At 29.6% G+C, this 19,657-nt stretch overlaps 3 protein-coding genes and 1 long non-coding RNA gene across 4 annotated transcripts; 1 reads left to right on the top strand and 3 right to left on the bottom strand.

Annotated features, from left to right (window-relative positions):
- Positions 1-5,384: 5,384 nt before the first annotated feature.
- Positions 5,385-6,937, bottom strand: LOC115705350 (transcription initiation factor TFIID subunit 15). Its single transcript, XM_030632674.2, has 4 exons — positions 6,641-6,937; positions 6,114-6,547; positions 5,850-5,956; positions 5,385-5,742 (listed from the first exon to the last, which is right to left on the bottom strand). The coding sequence occupies exons 2-3, from the start codon at positions 6,521-6,523 to the stop codon at positions 5,881-5,883; spliced, it is 486 nt and encodes a 161-aa protein (XP_030488534.1). The 5' UTR covers positions 6,524-6,547; positions 6,641-6,937; the 3' UTR covers positions 5,385-5,742; positions 5,850-5,880.
- A 1,469-nt stretch (positions 6,938-8,406) lies between these two features.
- Positions 8,407-10,498, top strand: LOC133039145 (uncharacterized). Its single transcript, XR_009688609.1, has 2 exons — positions 8,407-8,850; positions 9,068-10,498. It is a non-coding gene; the product is annotated as an uncharacterized LOC133039145 (long non-coding RNA).
- LOC115705288 (uncharacterized) lies at positions 9,980-14,790 on the bottom strand. Its single transcript, XM_030632592.2, has 10 exons — positions 14,312-14,790; positions 13,304-13,426; positions 12,810-12,897; positions 12,532-12,617; positions 12,227-12,439; positions 11,631-11,812; positions 11,071-11,229; positions 10,917-10,997; positions 10,762-10,816; positions 9,980-10,607 (listed from the first exon to the last, which is right to left on the bottom strand). Exons 1-10 carry the CDS (start codon positions 14,420-14,422, stop codon positions 10,437-10,439), a joined length of 1,269 nt encoding a protein of 422 aa, XP_030488452.2. The 5' UTR covers positions 14,423-14,790; the 3' UTR covers positions 9,980-10,436.
- Positions 14,791-17,752: 2,962 nt separating this feature from the next.
- On the bottom strand, positions 17,753-18,970 carry LOC133028905 (late embryogenesis abundant protein 2-like). Its single transcript, XM_030632689.2, has 3 exons — positions 18,714-18,970; positions 18,389-18,589; positions 17,753-18,101 (listed from the first exon to the last, which is right to left on the bottom strand). The coding sequence occupies exons 1-3, from the start codon at positions 18,765-18,767 to the stop codon at positions 18,021-18,023; spliced, it is 336 nt and encodes a 111-aa protein (XP_030488549.2). The 5' UTR covers positions 18,768-18,970; the 3' UTR covers positions 17,753-18,020.
- Positions 18,971-19,657: the final 687 nt, after the last annotated feature.

Genomic DNA, 19,657 nt, shown 5'->3' with positions numbered 1-19,657 from the left:
CACTTGTGTACACTGGCATGCCTACTGTGGCACTTAACAGTACATTCTAAACGAAAGGGATAAATAACTAACATAAGTGAGAGTTGAAGGATTTTATCACCAAAAAATATGTAGTTAAGTGTCGCTAATCATAGAGTTTAAGTAATTTTATCACCAATATCCCTAATTATAGATATTTTATTTGATTTAATAACATCAACAATATAGTAAAATATTTATTCTGGTGTATTTTCGTTGTTTTCCAAATTTCTAATGGTGAATTTGTTCATGTTAAATCATAAAGAGACATGTAGATAGAGTTACGTACGTTGAAACACTGTTCTGATTTTTAATGTTTCATAACAGTTGCATAAACATTTTGCTAACAGTTATTTCATCTGATTGTAACCTTTGTCTGATGCAACCTTCGGCCAACCATCCAGAAACTTTCGTCTGATTCAAATCTTCGTCTGATGTAACTTTCGGCCAACTCAGCAACCATCGTATGATTGAAACCTTCGTCTGATGCAACCACCGTGCAATCATACGCCAACCACCCTGAAACCATCGTCTGATTGTGTAAGTGATAGTGTAAGAGATATTTTGGTAATTAAAATCACATATGAAGTATAAATGTTGTCTACACCTTATGGAGGTATTTTTGTAAATAAAGTGTCAATTTATATTTTCTATGTTATAATGCTTTTATTTAAATTAAGACTTACTATTTTTTTTTTTTTAAAAAATAATATTTAAATTTTTATAATATTCTAACATGTTTTATTAGTGTATATATCATCACTCTTTATTATGTTTATTTATATATGAGAATTTCCAAGATTTTTTTTTTTTGCGAAATATGACATTTTATATCTATTATTTTATGTTTATTTTTTATTTTTTTATTTATACATTTTAAAATATATATTTTTTTTGTGTTTATACGTAAATACAGGAAGTAATCTAAAACACAATACAAGTCTACATTGCAACTTATGCAAAGTAACCCAAATTGTAAAAATGAAAAAAAAAAAAAAAAAAAAAAAAAGGGTAAAAAAATAGCATATGAGGTGATTTTACATTTTCTATCTATTATTTTATGTTTTTCTTTTTTTTTTAAAAAAAATTATTTTATGATTTTTATCGATGTAAATTATAACTTTCGTCATTTTACATTTTCCAAATTAGGTCCAGGCCTCCGCTTCAAATAAGGTCCATAATAACACAAGAATTTTGGGCCAACCACAAAAGCATGGTTGAAGTTGGGGGTAAGTTGAAAAATGCCTCTTTTATTCATCAATTAATCAAATTTACCTCTAATTTTATGTTTATTTGAAACATACCTCTTTTTATATGTATTGTACCCAAAATACCCTTACATAAGAGAATCACATTAAGAGTATCTTGAAGTGATAGGGGTAAAATTGGTACAATGTTTTAAAAAAGAGATAAAAACGATAGATTTTAAAAAATAAGGTAAAAATAAAAAAGGACAATATAAAAAGAGTATAGAGTGTAATTTCCTCTTGAGAAGTTGCATAGATCAGGCCCAAATAATCAATGAAGAATACGGTCTAACTAAAATTCTTAATAATACATTTTTTTACTGTTTCAAAATAAAAATAATAATAACTTTTTTTTTATTTACAAATTTGAATCAATTTTTTTTTTATGCTAAATTAAATAAAAATTAACATAATACACCAAAAACTTAAAAAAATTATAAAAATTCGTTAACATAAAAAAAATTTACTTTATGTTCATTGTCAAACAAAAAAAAAAAATTAATTTATAAAAAAAATTTACTTTTACTATTTGAAATTTTTTATTTACGAAAATAAATCTTGTAAAAATAATAACCGTTTTTTTTTAATTGTTTTATAGTTTTCTTTGTACTTCTATTATAGTTGTCATTTTTTATTGTTTTAGAGCTGATTGATTTATAATTGTTGTGAAATTAATTTTTTGTTATTTTTTTGCTAAAAAAATGTATTTTTATAATTTTAATATTTTTTGTAAATAAAAATTACAGACCGAAATTTATATAAAAACTTTAAAATTTTAGTTTTATAATTTACGTGTACAAGTCGATGATATTTACTTTATTTCGTATTAATAAAACGAAATTTATCATCTAGAAATATCGAGTAATATGGCTATGAAATCAAGTAATGATATTTTGCTTTTTTTTTTTTACTATGTATATAGTTTCATTTTTTTTTTTTGTTTTTGAAAGAATATATATATAGTTATTATAATCATTATCTACAAATCACAATTATATAATTAATAGAAAAGTGGAGAGTTTTCTTTTTCATCAAAATAAGTTTGTTGTGATTTTAGTGGAAGACATATAATTGCATATGATGAGATCCATTTTCAAGTTTATTTATTAGTACTTACTTCTAGTCACTATAATGGAGAAAATTATTATTACCAATCAATTAATATTGAGTTAAGGGAGTAGTTTGACAAATCTGGTCCTAAAGTAGCTATTAATTGAAAATAAAATACATAATTAAACTAAGGAAAGAAAGTGAAACCTGTATACTATATATATCCTTTGAAAGTTAAAGAAAGTGAAAGTGTAATAATATATATAAACTGAAAAAACAGTTTAATTCTATCCCTTGAAACCAACAAAATAAAGGTAGGGAAAAAGATAAGAATCTTGGTAAAAGCATATATATATATATGCATTGAAATAGAGGTAGAGAGAAGTGGGAGAAGCATTTACGAATGCATATACTTACTTTTAAAAGTTTACATATCACATTAGGATTAGGTCAATCAGGAGAATCCAATGGTTAATAATATCTTAATATATCACTATTCTTTCAAAATAATAATAATAATAATAATAATAATAATAATAATAATTATTACAATAAAATGCTATTTTTTTCAATGATATAGGTACCTATATAGATAACATATAAAAAATTAGAGAGATTTATTCTCTCCAACCTCTAGCCATTCAAGGCACTAATAATATGCTGCATTGCTATTAAATATTAGTAGTGCTTATATTATTTTATGATTAGTTAGTGATATTTTTTAAAAATTATTTTCTTCAGTTATATAAGACTTAATATTTAATTATACTAATAATAGTATTAAACACCTTATGCTTTATTATTGAGAATATCATTATTTGTAATGAATAATTTGATATCTCCTTTTAATATTGTGCTAAATGATATATTATAATAATGTTGTTCATTTCTTACTTAAATTAGTTTTTACAAAAAAGAATACATTATTTGGTGATATGACAATCTTCATTGTTGCTAAATAATATTGTTTTTCACAATTCTTTTTTCTTTAAAAACTCTTTGATGACAAATAATAATTTTTCAAATAATCTATAATATTTTAAAAATAGGTTACACTCCTATACTAATAATTATATTTGTATGCACATTCTTTTAGTTGAATTATAATTTTCTTGTCAACATTATATAACCTTATAATAAAATTTCAGGGCTTGAGGGGTTTATATTTATGTACAATTTTAAGAGGCAATTTATATATAAATAAAGTGAAAATATTTATAAATGTGGGGTGGGGGTGGGGTTGAGTCCAATAAAGATGTATATTTTTTTGATAAGTAAGAAGACTAATATTAATGTTAATTAAACTTTGATATGATATGATTGATGTCAATGTAATTGAATGGGTTCCCAATATAGTTTATTGTTATTGAAATTCGTTAAAGCATAATTTTACATATGTTCCCTTGGATAATCTTATATATGTCTACTTCTTTCCTACTTTTGATTCTATACTTCTTTTTTCTCTTTCCATTTCTCTTATCCTACATATTTCTCTCTTCTTCTTCTTTTCATTTAAAATTATTTATGATTTAAAAATATAAAACTTAACCAAATACTAAAATTCCTTATTAATTATGGTGTCGTTCGGTAACACTTTTATTTTTTAATTTTTTAATCACAAAATGAAAGTATTATTTTTGTTTTTAAAAAATTTATTTTTGAAAAACAAAAATACGTTCTGTAACCACTTTTGTTTTTCAATTTTAAAAACAGAAAACAAAAGTGTATTCTGTAAAATTCATTTTTATTTTTATTTTTTGATTTTATTTAAGTCGGATCTAGGTCCGGGGTCGGATTTGGGTTCAAGTTAAAAGTCGGGTTGTGGAGAGAGGATTTGGGTCCGGGTCTGGTCGTAATCCAAAAGATTGATTAAGAAAAAAAAAATTGTTTAAAAAAATATTGAAAGTATTTTTTTTTTTGTTTTTAAAATTTTGATTTCTAATTATAAAATTGAAAAGTAAAAACAGTTTTATAGAACATGTTTTTGAAAAAAAAAATTCACTTTTCTACTTTTAAAAACAAAAAACTGATTAAAAAAGTGTTACCAAACGCCACCTATGTTTTTCTATTTCCTAAAAAAAAAACAAGTGAAGTGAATAAAATAAAGGAAAATTTACATGGTACACTAACTTTTATTATTTTTTATAAAAATATTGTCAGGCGGTATTTTTTACTTTTTTACTGTGTTTTTTTATAAGTTTCATACTGCAGTATACTGTGTTAAGTTTTCACTGGTGTTCTACTGGTGTTTTTTAGTTGTTCTACTGGTGTTTTGAGTTTCTATTTTGTATTCTACTGGTGTTTTATAAAAATGCAGTATTTTTGTAAACTTTCCGTGTGACAGTATTTTTATAAAAGTTACCCAAAATTCTAGTATTTTAGTAAATTTCTCTAAAATAAACTTGTCACCTTACTACAATTATTATTTATTGCTACAAAAATATTCAATCATGATAGAGAGAGTATTTTTTTCATTATAAAAAAGAAAAGGAAAACTTTGATAATGGAACATAAAGTACGTAATGTACAATATTATTAGAGTAGCTAGAGCTTGCCATATTGATTTAAACATAATAAAAAGAATTGCCTTTTTCAGAAAAGAAACTAGTTGTAGTATACTTTCGTTTAATGGGCCTAATCATAATGAGTAATATTCTTATTGTTAGTTACTAATGACAATTGCTCTATTTAAAAGTGAATAAGTACTGTTAATAATCATAGTTATTTGAATCTTGACCCAATTATTCTTTTGCATCTAAAGCACAAATTTGTGGTCCCTTCATATGTCCCTATCTTATATCTTACATATATTAATTGAAACTGAATTTTAAGTATGATATTTTGATTCATTGAGTGCTGTATTAAAGTGCACATTATCGAATTTTAATTAATCATGATTTTAAGTTAAGATATATTATAATCATAATTATATAGTAGTAGATAGTCTTGTCATAATTAAACAATCTAATCATCAAGTGGTAATTGATGATATATCTCATAATTAGGGGCTACGTACTTATAATTTCTCGAACTCAATAATTAATAATAATAATAATTAATAAGTAGTGCTAATTAAGGAATCAATTCCATTTAAGAAAACAATGCAGAGTACAAAAAAACAAAAAACAAACAAACCCTTGATACATAAAAAAAAAAAAACAACAAAAAACTACATCATGACTTTTATAATATTATCTAAGAATTATATTATAATTAAGATGCCAGGCACAATAATATAAGAGTTGTAGTCCAAATATTCATGTTGATAATCTGATTTTTGCACCACCTTAATAGAAAAGCCTCTCTCTTAGCACCTCAAATAAATAATAATCATATTTCATCAAGTGAAAAACACTCCTAATATTTCTTCTACCATATCATCTCTCTCTCTCTCATTCTCTCTCTGGAGATCGCTTGGCTCAAGTGCCTGCAATGTATAAACAATATCATCAATTTTATTAATCTTAATTAAATAAAAGCATAATATTGAATATTTATATAAATTGTGTGTGCATTAATAATAATTATTATTACCCAAAAACTATATTTAAATATAAGATAATGTCTAGTATGAGTCCCGAGGAGCATTGCATCTAAAACACTCAATTCTGCTTGCAAAGTTGTGCTCATTGCATCCAGACCTGTCCAAAGTTATTAATAACACAAAAAAAAAATATTAATAATACGTTGTTTTTTTAAAAACACTGTCACGTTTTTTAATTCAACAGTACCGTTTTTAAAAACGGTCAAAGAATATAAAATAACGTTGACTAATTATAAACAAATAAAAATGATGACCTGTTGCAAATCCAGTCACCAGATTTCCAGCCGGGTCGGCCACCACCACCACCGCCGCCGCCAGAGCCAAAACCAGAGCCGCGAGAACGAGGCATGTCAATGCAGTCGTAACCGCCGCCGCCACCGCCTCCGATGACGTCATCCTTGAAAGCACCGCACTTGAAGCAGCTAGAGCGGCTGGCGAAGTTATGAGCTCCGCAGTTGGCGGCGGCGCAGTACCAGTCGCCGGGACGAACATCAGAGCCGGTAGTAGCGAAAGCGAAGGAATTAGAGGATCCTCTTCCTCCTCCGAAAGCTCCAAAGTCTCCTCTGTCTCCAGACCTGGGATCACCACATCGTTGGCATGATTCTCTCCTCTGAAAGTTGAGGTGTTGGCATGATCTGCAGTTCCAATCTCCTGGTCGGCTCATATTTCTTTCTTGTGTTTTTTTCTTCTACATAAAATGACCACAAACTGTTTGATTAAATTACTCAAAAATAAAATAATGATAAAAATGTGACAATATGAAGTGTAATTATTTAATTACCTAACTCCTTAAGAGTGAGTGAGTGAGTGAGTGAGAGAAGAAGTTAGTGGGTTTAGTAGTAGAATTGGTAATTAGTTTGAGTTGGGAAGAGAATGAGAATGAGAGGGAATTTGGTGATGAAATGCGAGATAAGAGTGTGGTTATATATATACATGTCTGTCTCAACTCTCAACACTCAACACTCAACACTCAAAGCTCAAACAAAGCAAAGGCATAAAAGAGAGAATAAATGGAGGGCCGTGAACATTATACTTTTTCGTGTTCTTCAATTTCCCAACCTTGATAAACGTAAACACTACAACAAAAAAAATCTAAAGGCAAACACCAAGAAAAAGAGAAAAAGGAACATTTTTTTTTTAATAAAAACGATTCCAATGACAGGATATTTTGAATTTTGAATAACTTTAATTTTTCCCTTACTACTACTTATACTTAGTACTTGAATTTGTATATATGGAATGGTTTCTTTTCATTTTTATTACTATTATTAGAGATAGAGGAATTTAATATTCATTATAATTAGTTCATTTTTAGTGATATATATATTTGTTCAAGCCAGCTGTCAAGCATGATTTTATTTAATTTATTTGAGTAAATTTATAAATACACATTTATGTTATGGTCAAATTTATAAGGATCTATAGTTAGGATTGAACTACTTATTGAACTATATGCATAAATGAAATTGAACCCTTCTTTTGGAAAGTGGGCGCCAGAGTCTATAATAGAGGGTGCAATCAGCAGCTGCCATACATATATAAATATATAATATTTACTTTATGGAAAGAAGAAGGTAGTACTAATTATTATTATTATTATTGGAAACCGAAATAACAAATTATAAATAAATAATATAATTTTCTTTTATGAAATATTGCAAGTTCTCACAACACATCTTAGCCTGCCATCTTTAGAAAAAGTGATGCAGAAGAACAGAGTATCTATGAAAGAAGACTATGATAATAACCCAATACCCTTTTAAAAATCAGTGTGCTAAGAATTAAGAATAGTATTTTATTTCTCATTTTGGTAATAATGGAAAGTGAATTTGATTACTTAGGGTTTAAGTTTAAGCAGTGCTCTTTTTTTTTTTTTTTTTTTTTTTTTTCTTTCTTTCTTTCTTCCTTTTCTTCATTCTGATTTTGCAAAGCAATATATGATATATCCTCTTACAAATAAAGTCAAGGACTAAAATTTTTTAAGGTTTAGAGTAGATAGATATAATATTATTCCAATGTATCCAAATAAGATACTAAGGGGACAAATTTACAAATATTGTTTGGTGGAACATAGTTGAACTAAGTTGACCAAATCTATAGTTGTTTGTATAGAGAAGTATAGCCAACAAAACCAGACCCACAAAAAGAAAACTGGGATTCTGTAACCTAATAGCACAACAAATCTGCTCAACTCAATCAAGTGAAGCATGAACCTAGAAAGGCCCTTTGACCATGCCATTTGGGACCCTCTTCCACTAATGTGGCACTCAAAAATTAGGGGTATACCCCACCAAGGCAAATGTGAGTGAGAGAGACCCCATCGAAGGAATTTCATGGAATGACCACTTGTCAGCATTTGATTGGACAATGTGGAATCCTTATCAGCATTTTCTTTTATTAAGTCTTAAGACATTAATTGCATATTCTTGTAACCACAAAGCCCTTGGCCCGGCTCCTCTAACATGTACACTTTCTTTATCTTGGTCACATATCCAAACATGGGTCAGGTCTCTTTCAATTTTAACTTTGAGATTCAGCACATTTTGACAGTCAATTTAAGGGAAAAAATTGTTGTTGCTTTACAAATTTGAATATTCCTTTATTCCTACGTAAGTTCTAACTTTTGCAGAGTCAAGTGAAATAATATAACAACAAATAAAAAGACCATGACAATTTATCATTAAACGCTAGTATTAAATATTAATCTTATCTCATTTTTGTGTTAATTGTTATGTGTATGTGGATTAATTAGTGTGTGACTAATAAAAAAATATATATTGATTAATAAATAAAATTTTCTTGATAAATAATTTGGTAGCTATGATTGTTGATGGAGAGTTGAAAAAGAAAGAGAGAGGGGTATAATTATAATGTGTGCATAAAAAGAAAACGAAATAAATCGAAAACAGAAAAAGAAAGAGGTGAAAATGGTGAGTTTCAATAAAGCTAAGTTGAAGCTGATGATGGAATATATAACAAGTAGTCTTCGAGGTATGTTTTATGCATTTTGACCATCTTTTTTTGTTTTTGTTTTTGGGAGAGAGAGAGAGAGAGATGTGGTGTAGTGTGGTGTGGTGGTGTGTGGGAGGGAGGGGTTCTTTCTTTCTTTCTTTCTTTCTTTCTTTTTTACCTTTAATTTCTTTTGCTGCGGCTGCTATTGCTATTCCTAATTGTGTTGTTGTTCTCTTTCTCTCTCTCTCTCTCTAAGATAACTTTAGCTTTCTCTCTCTCTGGCCTCCATTCTCTTGGGGAAGGGTAAAGGAAAGAAGAGGCAAACTGTAAAGAAGAGCTAAAGGGGAAGTGGGCTGATTCGATTCTCCTTGGGAATCGCTTCCATGCACGACTAGACTACTTCTACGACCAACTTATTCATATTCTCCCTTTTTTGTTCCTCTAATCTAATCTGCTTTCTCTTCTTTCTTCTGTTGTTGTTGTTTTTTTTTATAATATACTTTCTCTTTCTTCTATTACAATGCATGTATTCAATGAATGAAATACTTTAAACAAGGTAGATAGCTATAAGTACTAGCACCAAAAAGTGTCCATGCAACTACTCAATGGGATATCTCTCTCAAGTCTCAAGGATCGAGTTGATACAGTACTACTCAGTAGAAGAAAAAACAGAGAGAGAGAGAGATACTGTTATCATATGTAGATGAACATGACATGAAATGAATTTTCTTTTATTAATTGAAGAAAAACAGAGAGATACTGATATCATATTTTATATACGTACAATTGTTTCAGTGCATAACCAAACTGCTACTATACCTAGTATTACTGTCCTCCAATCAACATCACCTAACATATTCGCCACCCACTATGCACAATACACCACACTAGGAAATCTCACTCTGACACAAATCTAACATAATGAAACTCATTTCCTTCAACTCCAAAATGGCCCTTTTCATCATAATACTTAAATCTATTCTATAATTGTTGATTTCAGTTGTATAGAATATAGATACTTCATGCTTTATTTTATGTACTTAAGTTCAAAATAAATGTATTTGAATAGGTTTCCAATCAAAGGATAGTTACATAAAACTAAACACAAAGTATACCTAAACACATAAAATCAAGCTGAAAAGCACATAACCAAATTTGCCCCGAAGAGTTGAAAATCCAAAAGCATTAATACTTTTAGACCGTGAAAAAAAAATAGTAGTTAAAAAGCCAAGCTTAAGTATTTAGTTTAGTATTTTATACACAAAATTAAACAATTCAATTTCATTCTTGGCCGATAATATATTTGCTCGATCCGATACAAGAATGATTGACATGAATACTATAGACAAATTATAACGCTTTTTCTTTTTCATCTAGGCTTGCACTTGCCCAAAATGCCCACAAAGGCTATACTTACTGTGTGATTTAGGTATCTATCACCAGTCACCTGTGCCAAAATGATATCAAGAAATAAAACCTGAGAGACTAGACCCCATCTTCACAACATACTCCATCCAAAAGGCATGACTAATTTTGGTCAAAAACCAAAAACATGTATGCAAGTAACTAAATATTCTAGCCTAATCATTACAACAGGAAAAAGAAAACACCATTACTATGAAGTTTCATTGTGACCCTCTTTTGCTCCGGCTACCAGCACCAGACATACTAGAACTTGGTGAAACACTTCCACGGGGACCATGTGATGGAACTTGACGAGGAGATCCCGAACTTAAGTTGCTCATTCTCACTGTCTCAGCCTCTAAATTCTTGGCTTCATCTTTGAGTATCAACATCTGCTTCAGCAAAAGAGGGCCAAAGAATGAGTGCAGTTTACATCATATTATAAACACTCAGTTCATCAGATTAGGTTTCTAAGTCATTAAAAAAAATGATGATAATGAAGACAGAGCATCCTATTGAAGAAATGTCTTGAATTTGGTACTCTACCCGAGTTTCATTCTCTCTTAGACGGTCCTGCAGAGCACTTATGGCTGGACTCAAGCTGCATAGATTGAAGACAAGATAAGGACAAAAAAGAAAGAGACAACAGGAAGGGAGGAGAAAAAAGTGAAACAGTAATGCCAGGTAAGAGTTATGCTGACCAATATTCAATTAATTTGCACATGGAAGCCTGATATGTTGATGTGTGATGTACAAAAGCAAGTGGATGAACTTTCCAATTCCTGAGTAAGAATACACAAATTCAGAATATAAATCACTTTCTAGTTTAAAGTAACATGTGATCATCTTTAGCACCTCATATTTTGCAAGATAGCTTGGTTATATGCTGCTTGTTCCTCTTCGTATAATACACGTTGCAAATCCGTGAATGAAGTCAAAGGAGAATCAAGCTTAATAAGGCTTGACGTAGGCATTACATAAAGAGGAACTTCCTTTCTGACATACTCCGCACCGCTGCCACCAAACATAACAGTCTGAGTTAGAGGTCAAGAGTTTTCTTGCAAGAATAAAGAGCAGACGAAGATTGACAATGTGAGAAAATAACCAAGAAAAATCAGTAAATAAGAAAATAAAACACCATAGCTGGAGTGGATCATAGTAGATGTGCCAGTAGCAGATAATAATGTAAGAAAATAAAATAAACTCATCCATAATAACTGACTATTTGATGATTATACCAAAATGTAAAATGTAAAGAGGATGCATCATATTCAAATAAACAAAAGAGTTTCAATAAAATCATATTCATAACCAATAAACACCAAAGTTTTAATAAGAAGATTTTAGACCCAAAAAAATGCTTTCTAAAATGATTGAGAAAGATCTTGAGTGGTTAAGTACATACTCATGTATACCTAATGTCCAAATTTGAACGATGCATTGCTTCTTGCATACTCTCTGACATATCCATGGGATCTATATCAACAAAATCATTTGAATGGTTCGTATTGTAGCTTCCTCCAAATCTATCTTTTTTTACAGAGCTTGCATCAGCATTAGCAAAGAGAACCCCCAAATCGGAAGATCTTCCCCCAACCTAATCAATAAAAAGTTGTAAGGAAAAGCTAGAAGCACTGAATCAATATATATTAAGGACTAAATGAAACTATGCTCTCTCTCTTGAGTATCCAACCAAATGATTGTATATCAATTACTAGAAATTCAAATTGTATCCTATCATCTAAGTATCTCTGCAGTAGACAGGTAGAAAAAAAAATAAAAGGAAAGAGTGAGAAAAGAAGAGAAGAGAGAAACTTTGATGAATTCATTAACAATCTGCCCATGTTTGACATAGCTATACGAAATAGATTACTTTCTAAATTTACACTTATGAAATAGATTAGTAATATTCCCATCAATATACTTTCCTATCTTTAACCCGGTCTTTAGTACTCACTTTGTGCATAAACTACCACCTAGCTATTTCCACTTCAATAAATGAAATTCATACCTTATTACCTCCAGCCATTCTAGAATCACTGATGTCTTGTTCAGAAGTCTCAATGACAGCACCAGATCTCACTGGTGCAATTTCTGCAGAACTAGAAGATGATTCAAGATCTATTACTGAATTTCTATTTACAGGAGAGAGAGAAATTGGTCTTGAAATTTGAGATTGCTTTCCATCTGAGGACTGGAACGCTATGACTTGGATCCTGCCAACCTGAAATTCAATAAAATGGGACCCATGTACACTTTCATGGTGCTACTAAGCTACTTTACTAATAAAATTACTAATAAATAATTTCAACAAACCTTGAATGAATCCTCACTGAAACAGGAAAAAATCAGTCCAATAAACCCAGAGTCAAGGAGTTGGTACATTCCCTGAGTACGCACATCTACGAGCAGAAGGCAGTTGTAAATATTAGTCTTCATTACTAAACAAAAATAACATGTCTAACAAATTTCAATCGTATCAGCGCAGTTAACAGCCTTTTGTAACATTTGTATTGCTCTTTTTAGCTTAAATTTTCACATCAGATCTTGCACAATCAAATTGAAATGAAATAATTCTATTGAGAAACACTCACCAACGTGAGAAGGAAGAACGGTAATATGAGGATGTGAATGGTACCACCCAATCACTCTAGTTGTTCTTCCTGTTGAAGTTGTCATTCTGTGCTAAATAAAGTCAAAGAAAAACAATGTGACCAAAAAGCAAAGGCAAAGAGAGCTAGTTATACAACCTTAAAATATCAGATGTAATAAGCCTGCATGAGACCATTATGTTAAGAGAGTAAACTCATTAAAATCTAGGGCCAAGCCCCATACTTTTTAGGTGTGGAAGAAAATTAATTACTTCGAATTCTAGAAACCTAGAAACAGGGGATTAGGTGTTAGGAGAAAATAACAAAAAAGGGGGTAACCTAAAAAAATGAGACAGAAACTCTCTTAACATTGTGCATCAATAATGATAATACACTATCCTGTATTCCTGTGTAATTCATACAAAAAGTAATAGGATGCTAAGAAAATGACCATTGTAATAATAGTAGCTAGTATTAAATGAAAGCAATAAGGATATTTCAGCTTGAGCTGAAGCAGCAGCCAGCTGTTCAGGATTGGTCTCCACACGATCCTTTCTTCTATCGGATCGAGTTTGTGGTGAGGCTCCCCAAATTAGTGCAATTACATTCCCATTCTTGTACTACACTCACAAAAACCAGATATGAAATATTGATAATAAGAAATCCCAAGGTCAAAATATTTTCAAGGAAAATTAAAACTACTTGAAATATGTTAAAAAAGGATCATACAAAATAAGATGGAAGCATCGTCTAAATACCATAGTTTTAATTCCAGACAAGTCATACCAAGAAATCATGTACATCAAGTATGGGCACACATAATTTAGCGCTTTAAGATACTAGTTGGTTTCCTTGCATACATAAATTGCAGTCATCTTTCAAGTGCCTAATCTTCTGGTGTTTGCTCTTCATAGCAAGACAAACAAGGAATCTGTGAGACCTATATGCATACTCGTACATATTCATACATAAAAATGCACACACATACACACCTGTATATCAGTACATAAACTAAAATTTTCAAGTTTCAAATAGCATTAACAAACTTCAAAACTAAGTTACAAAATATGACCAGTAAATTTGAGAACTAGGTAGAACTGAAATAAAGAAATAGGAGAACCACTAAACTTAACACCCACCGATTCTGAAACACAGATAATTTCAAGAACCCACATCCACTACTATAATCAAACATGTGTGAGTATTGACTTAATTGAATCCACTTTCGAAGCTACTAGGAAATTAACATGCAACTAAAAAGCAATAGAGGCACATTGCTTAACCCCCAATCCAATCCAGCAAGGACGCTACGGTTTCTGAGAACCGCAATACCCTAAAGCACAAATTAGGGCAACCCAAAATCCGTTGCATGAAAATAGTTACAAAACTCCATTCAGAAATGTAACCGAAAAGATTCAAGATCGAAATTTTTGAAAAAATCCTTCAAGAAATAATGTTGAGACAGAATGAACAAAAAGATAGGGGAATTGAAAGAAGAAAAAAACCTCGATATCACCAAGAAGAAGTCCCATGATCTCTTCGGTCTCGGTAGACAATGCATGAGTTAGACAAGTCAACCAGACGTCCTCGGACATTTTCACACATGTTAAAGACATCCTATTCCTCTTCTTTCTCAGGTTTTGGTTACGAACTTTGTACCAAATCTACTTGTACTCGTACTCTCTCTTTCTGTTTCTGTAGAAACAAGAAACCATCAAAGCAACTGTGCTAAGAGCTGTGGTTGAGGATGGAGTGTGGAGAGGGATCTGAGTTGTAAGAAAGCCAGACCACACCAACCAACAAAGCTCCTCAGTCTCAGTCTCAGTCTCAGACAGACCCCTTGCCCTTTGCCCCAAAATTATTACTTTTCTTAAATCTAATATGACCCCCTCAAAACCTCATTTTTCTGTATCAGACCCTCAAAATTTCAGAAATTCTATAAACATTCTGATTTTTATTTTATTTTTCAATATGTATGTATTTTCTTTTCTTTCTTTCTTTTTTTTTTTTTCCTTTTTTCTAAAAAAAAAAAATGTGTAAATAAGTGCTTCTATTTTAAAAACTATTTATTATTGTTATTTTGTGTTTGATCATGGTACTGGTACATAATAAATAATAATGGTACCTACCCTATAATTCAACATCACATAAATTTAATATTTTAAACTCAATTTTGATCCTTAAAAACAAATTCTTCATAAATTTAAAATTGGTTTGGTAATACTTTTTTAATTAATTTTTTACTTTTTAATAAAAAAATAAAAATATTTTTCAAAAATATGTTCTATAAAGTTGTTCTCACTTTTTAATTTTCTAATGATATAACTACATAAGACACTATTTTTTTGTAAAAAAATTATATTTTTACGTTTAAAGAATTTTTTTTTTTTTACATTTTTACGGTTTTCTATAAAAATAACACGAAAACAACAAGAAAATTACATGAAAGTAACAATAAAATAACATTAAAACAACAACAAATTAACAAGAGTACAACATAAAAAGACCGTATTTTCTGAGAATAAAATCGAAAAAATCGTAAAAATATTTAAAATTTCGTGAAACCGTATTTTTGTAAATTTTTTGTTGTTTTTTTTTTATTTGTGAAATAATCCTTTTTTTAATTGAGAAAAATTTTGAAAAAGAAAAATAACTTTCAAAATTTTTTTAAAACGTTTTTTTTCTTAATTAATATTTTAAACTCCGACCCCAACTTAAAAATTGGGACCTAGACTCTGGCCTCGACCTTAAACCTAGGCTTGGACTACGACCCCGACTCCAGACCCAAACCTAAACCCGACTTAATTAAATAAAATTAAAAACCACTTTTGTTAGCCTCAAATCTAGCAAGGGTTATTGGACCAAACCAGTTGCTGGTATGTTAAAAATTAACGTGAATGATGCGATTTTTGAAGCTAACAATGAGTATGGTACTAGTTTTATAGCTCCAGATTGCCATGAAAAGTTGACTGAAGCTTGTTTTACTTTGACCAGTGGCATTTGTGACAATAGCAGAAGTGGTGATCATCAAAGAGGTGTTAAGTTGGATAAAGAAGAAGAAGAACATTTGAATGTGGTAGTTGAGACCGATTGCATCGTAGTTGTGCAAGCAATTTATAGCTCTGTTTCGCTGCCTTCAATCTTTGGTTTGTTTGTTCAAGGTTGTCAATTGCTTCTTTCTATTTTAAATAATGTTACGATTTTTCATGTTAAACGATCTGCTAACAAAGCCACATATTGTATAGCTCGCGATGCTTATTATTGGTCTAATCGTCTTATTACTGAGAGCAATGTCTCTCCTGCTCTTCAGTCAATTATAATAGCGAATTTAGCTATTTAATGAATTATCCATTTTCATTCAAAAAAAATATGTGAATGTGAAATATTTACCAAAAATGAATTTTTATTATTATTAAAATGACAATGAATGCGAAAAACTATCCTTTATACTAAAACTGACAACATTGCTAAAAAAAAACGATACCATATGCGTAAAATGCCAATACTTTCAAAAAACGAACAAGAAATAAAAAAAATACTTATGGCTGAATCTTTAGCTAGGTCTCCAATTCAGATGGAGTAATTCGAATCTCTTCTTCTTACAATGATTATCTGCTCAATTGTTCCATGAGGAGTAGAAACATGTCTTAACAAACTTAAACAAATTAATTAACAAAATCATTTAAGTAGGTTTAATAACTCTTTACAAAAAAAAATGACTCATAAATAATTATAAATTATCCTTCTTCTTTTGATTTTTTTTTTTACTTTCTTTTGATAAAGTATCAAAAATTATTTATGTCGGTACATTAAGCAGGGCAACAACGTTATTAATATATTTATTTTGAAGAGAAATAATTTGTTAATTAAGCCCTGAAGTCAACAGTCTTTTATAATTCATTTGTTAATGTTGAGAGCCACTCCAAGATAATTATCAATACTTTCAATGGTTCTGTACTTTTGTTTTAGTTTGAGTTATTAGTAATTGTGTGACTCAATGCATTTAGGTCTCAAACTTTTTAATTAAGTGTAACTTTTCGTTTATTTTAAAAACTGTAATTTTGTGTCCCATGTAATTAAATAGACTTTTGCTATTAAAGTTATTGGACTAGTTGATCCTTCATCCATCCCAAACATTTTTATATACATATATATCCTCTTATTGCATTAAAAAAAAAAAAAAAAAAAGAGAAAAAAAACTCATGAGTAAGGACTCGACAAGTCATTTAATAGCTTGTGGAGACTGTAGAAGGTGAGTCATTTAAGATGAGTCTGAAATTATTTATTAAGAGAAGAATCAATGGGTGTCTCTTTCTGAAGCTTTTCCATAGGCCACACAGCCACACTACTAAAACAAGATCTTATTTATTTGATAAGACCTATCTCAACCGTAACCAGATTTAGTGAGATTGAAGTTCAGCAATGAAAATGTTTTCGGACCTTAGAAAAAAATTAAATTATTACAACCTTAGAAAATGTGTGGTATTTCCAAAAATTGCTAAAAAAAATAAGTTAGTATATTTTTATAGAGAAAATTATCTTTTTAGGGACTCTAGAGTGGATTGTATACAAGTCTGACCCGTCTTAACCCATAGATGGCTGCCCTGATTGAGTTTTATAAAGAACATGTTCAAAGATAGGACTACTTTGTAAATGACTTTGTTATAAATAAAAAAAAAAAATTAAATTCTCAGTTATTATTTTTTACAAGTTAGGTCTCAGGGGAAATTTTATTATAATTTATTTATTTATTTTTCTGAAGATATATGAGATATTTGATCTCAAAATTATAGGTACAATTTTAAATTTCAAATATAGATTTTTTATTTTATTTTCTGAAATAAAAAATATAGTCGATATTATTTTAGATCATTTAACTTGATGACTTGAGCATATAACAAAATAATACATAAACTGAAAAAGGCATAAAGTTATACACACTGAGATTCACAAATTAATTTTACGATCAAAGAAGAATCGTATATTGTTTAGCACATAAAAATGGAAACATTAATTTGTTTTAAATCTCAAAATAGGGGATTATTGAGAGGAAACCCAATCCAACAACCCCACTTGGAGATTAAACCAAAAACAGTCAAATAAACACCAATAATTATTATTATCAAACAAGTACATATATATTAAAAAGGAAAATCTTTAACAAATAACAAAGCTTCCTTCCTAGCTAGCTTGCTAGGCATGCACTTGCTTAATTTATTTGCCATCTCCCATTCCTATGGTGTTCTTCACTGCAGTGGCTGCTCCTTGAGCCATGTTTGAAATTTGTACTCCAGTCTGAAAAAAATAAATAATTACAAAACATATCATATCAAAATGGATAATTATATGTTCTTAACTCTATTAGTTGTTAAAAAAAACTTTATGTATAGATAGTTGTTACGAACTTGTTGGTTTTGGTTATAATAAAATTTAATTATTATTTTATTGTAAATATAAGTACACTTTTACTTATTTCAGCATTTTAATTTAATCTATTATTTTGGCTATTTAAAATCACTTAGGGTTACTTACCATTCATATAAGTAAAACTATTATATATAAAGTTTTCTGATGGTTTATACCTGTTGAAGGAAGCCGGTGGATTGATCTTTGGCGCCTACAGCAGAGTCTTTGGTGGTTTGAGCTGCACTGCACGTCTTATCCGAGACAGTTTGAGCAGCAGTTTGTGTGCTATTCGACGCGGTTTGGGCCGCAATCGATGCCTTGTCCGACACAGTTTGGGCTGCGCGTGATACACCCTTCATTGCCTCATCTGCTTTTACCTATATATATATTTTTTTCAACAAAATTACATATATAAAACCATCATCATCATCACCAACTTGATAACTTATATTAGTTAAAAATAAAGAAAGAAAAAATACATTATTATTATATATTAAGTACCTGAACATCTCTACTGATTTCGCTGGCCTTGCTTGAGATATCCTTGCTTGCCATTTTTGATAGAGAAAACAAATTAAATTTAGTACTAAATGTATGATTAATTTAGTAAGTGTGAAAGTATGTGAAAGTTGTGGATCTATTTATAAAGCGATGATATTGATTTGTAGCCACATATTATCCAATCAAATCAACCCGTTAGGCATTGCAATTGCATGGAACTGGTTATACTTTTTTTTAGGTAGCATTAAAGAAGAAAGATATTGAATGGTTCAGATCGACAAAATCTCTTATCTTTGGACTATACAACGCATAGATTTATGACACGTGTCAGTGTTGATGGATAGCTAGTGTAATTATTGAACCATATCATACATAGCTTTTAATTTGTCAGCTCTATTATAATTTATATGTTACCCCACCTATACCCATATCCAAGATATTTTCTTCTGTGTAAGATTTTTTTTTTCTTCTTTCGGAAATATAATATCTGTTTTACATTTTGTGAATGTCATATATATATTTTTTCTGAAATTAAAAAAAAAAAAATTGCTGAATAATATTGTAGCCGTCGACATGGGAATACCCGTGTAATAGTGTTATAGTCACATGTCGACTAATTTGTACTTTTTCCCATATAGAAGTCTACAGAAACTTAACGTTAATTATCCACGGAAAATTGTGATACAAATTAATAAAACTATGTTTTTTACACAAATAATTCAAAATATTAAATATTTTTTTTTAAAAAATAAGGATCTATACTTAAATTAAATATAAAAAAATAACACAAATAGAAAAAGGTTATAATTGACAATCCTCAATAATTTCAGTGACTTTTGTAATTCAAATAATATTTTATTAATTATTTAAATAAATAATTTAGGTAGCTAGTAAAGATTATGATTTTTTTTCTGTAAAAGAAATCAGTATTTAAATGTGGCATT

The sequence above is a fragment of the Cannabis sativa genome, chromosome 1 (assembly GCF_029168945.1).
Source record: "Cannabis sativa cultivar Pink pepper isolate KNU-18-1 chromosome 1, ASM2916894v1, whole genome shotgun sequence".
NCBI classification, from domain to species: domain Eukaryota; kingdom Viridiplantae; phylum Streptophyta; class Magnoliopsida; order Rosales; family Cannabaceae; genus Cannabis; species Cannabis sativa.
The sequence above is the reverse complement of the archived record's forward strand: the minus strand, read 5'-3'. Positions and strand labels throughout refer to the sequence as shown.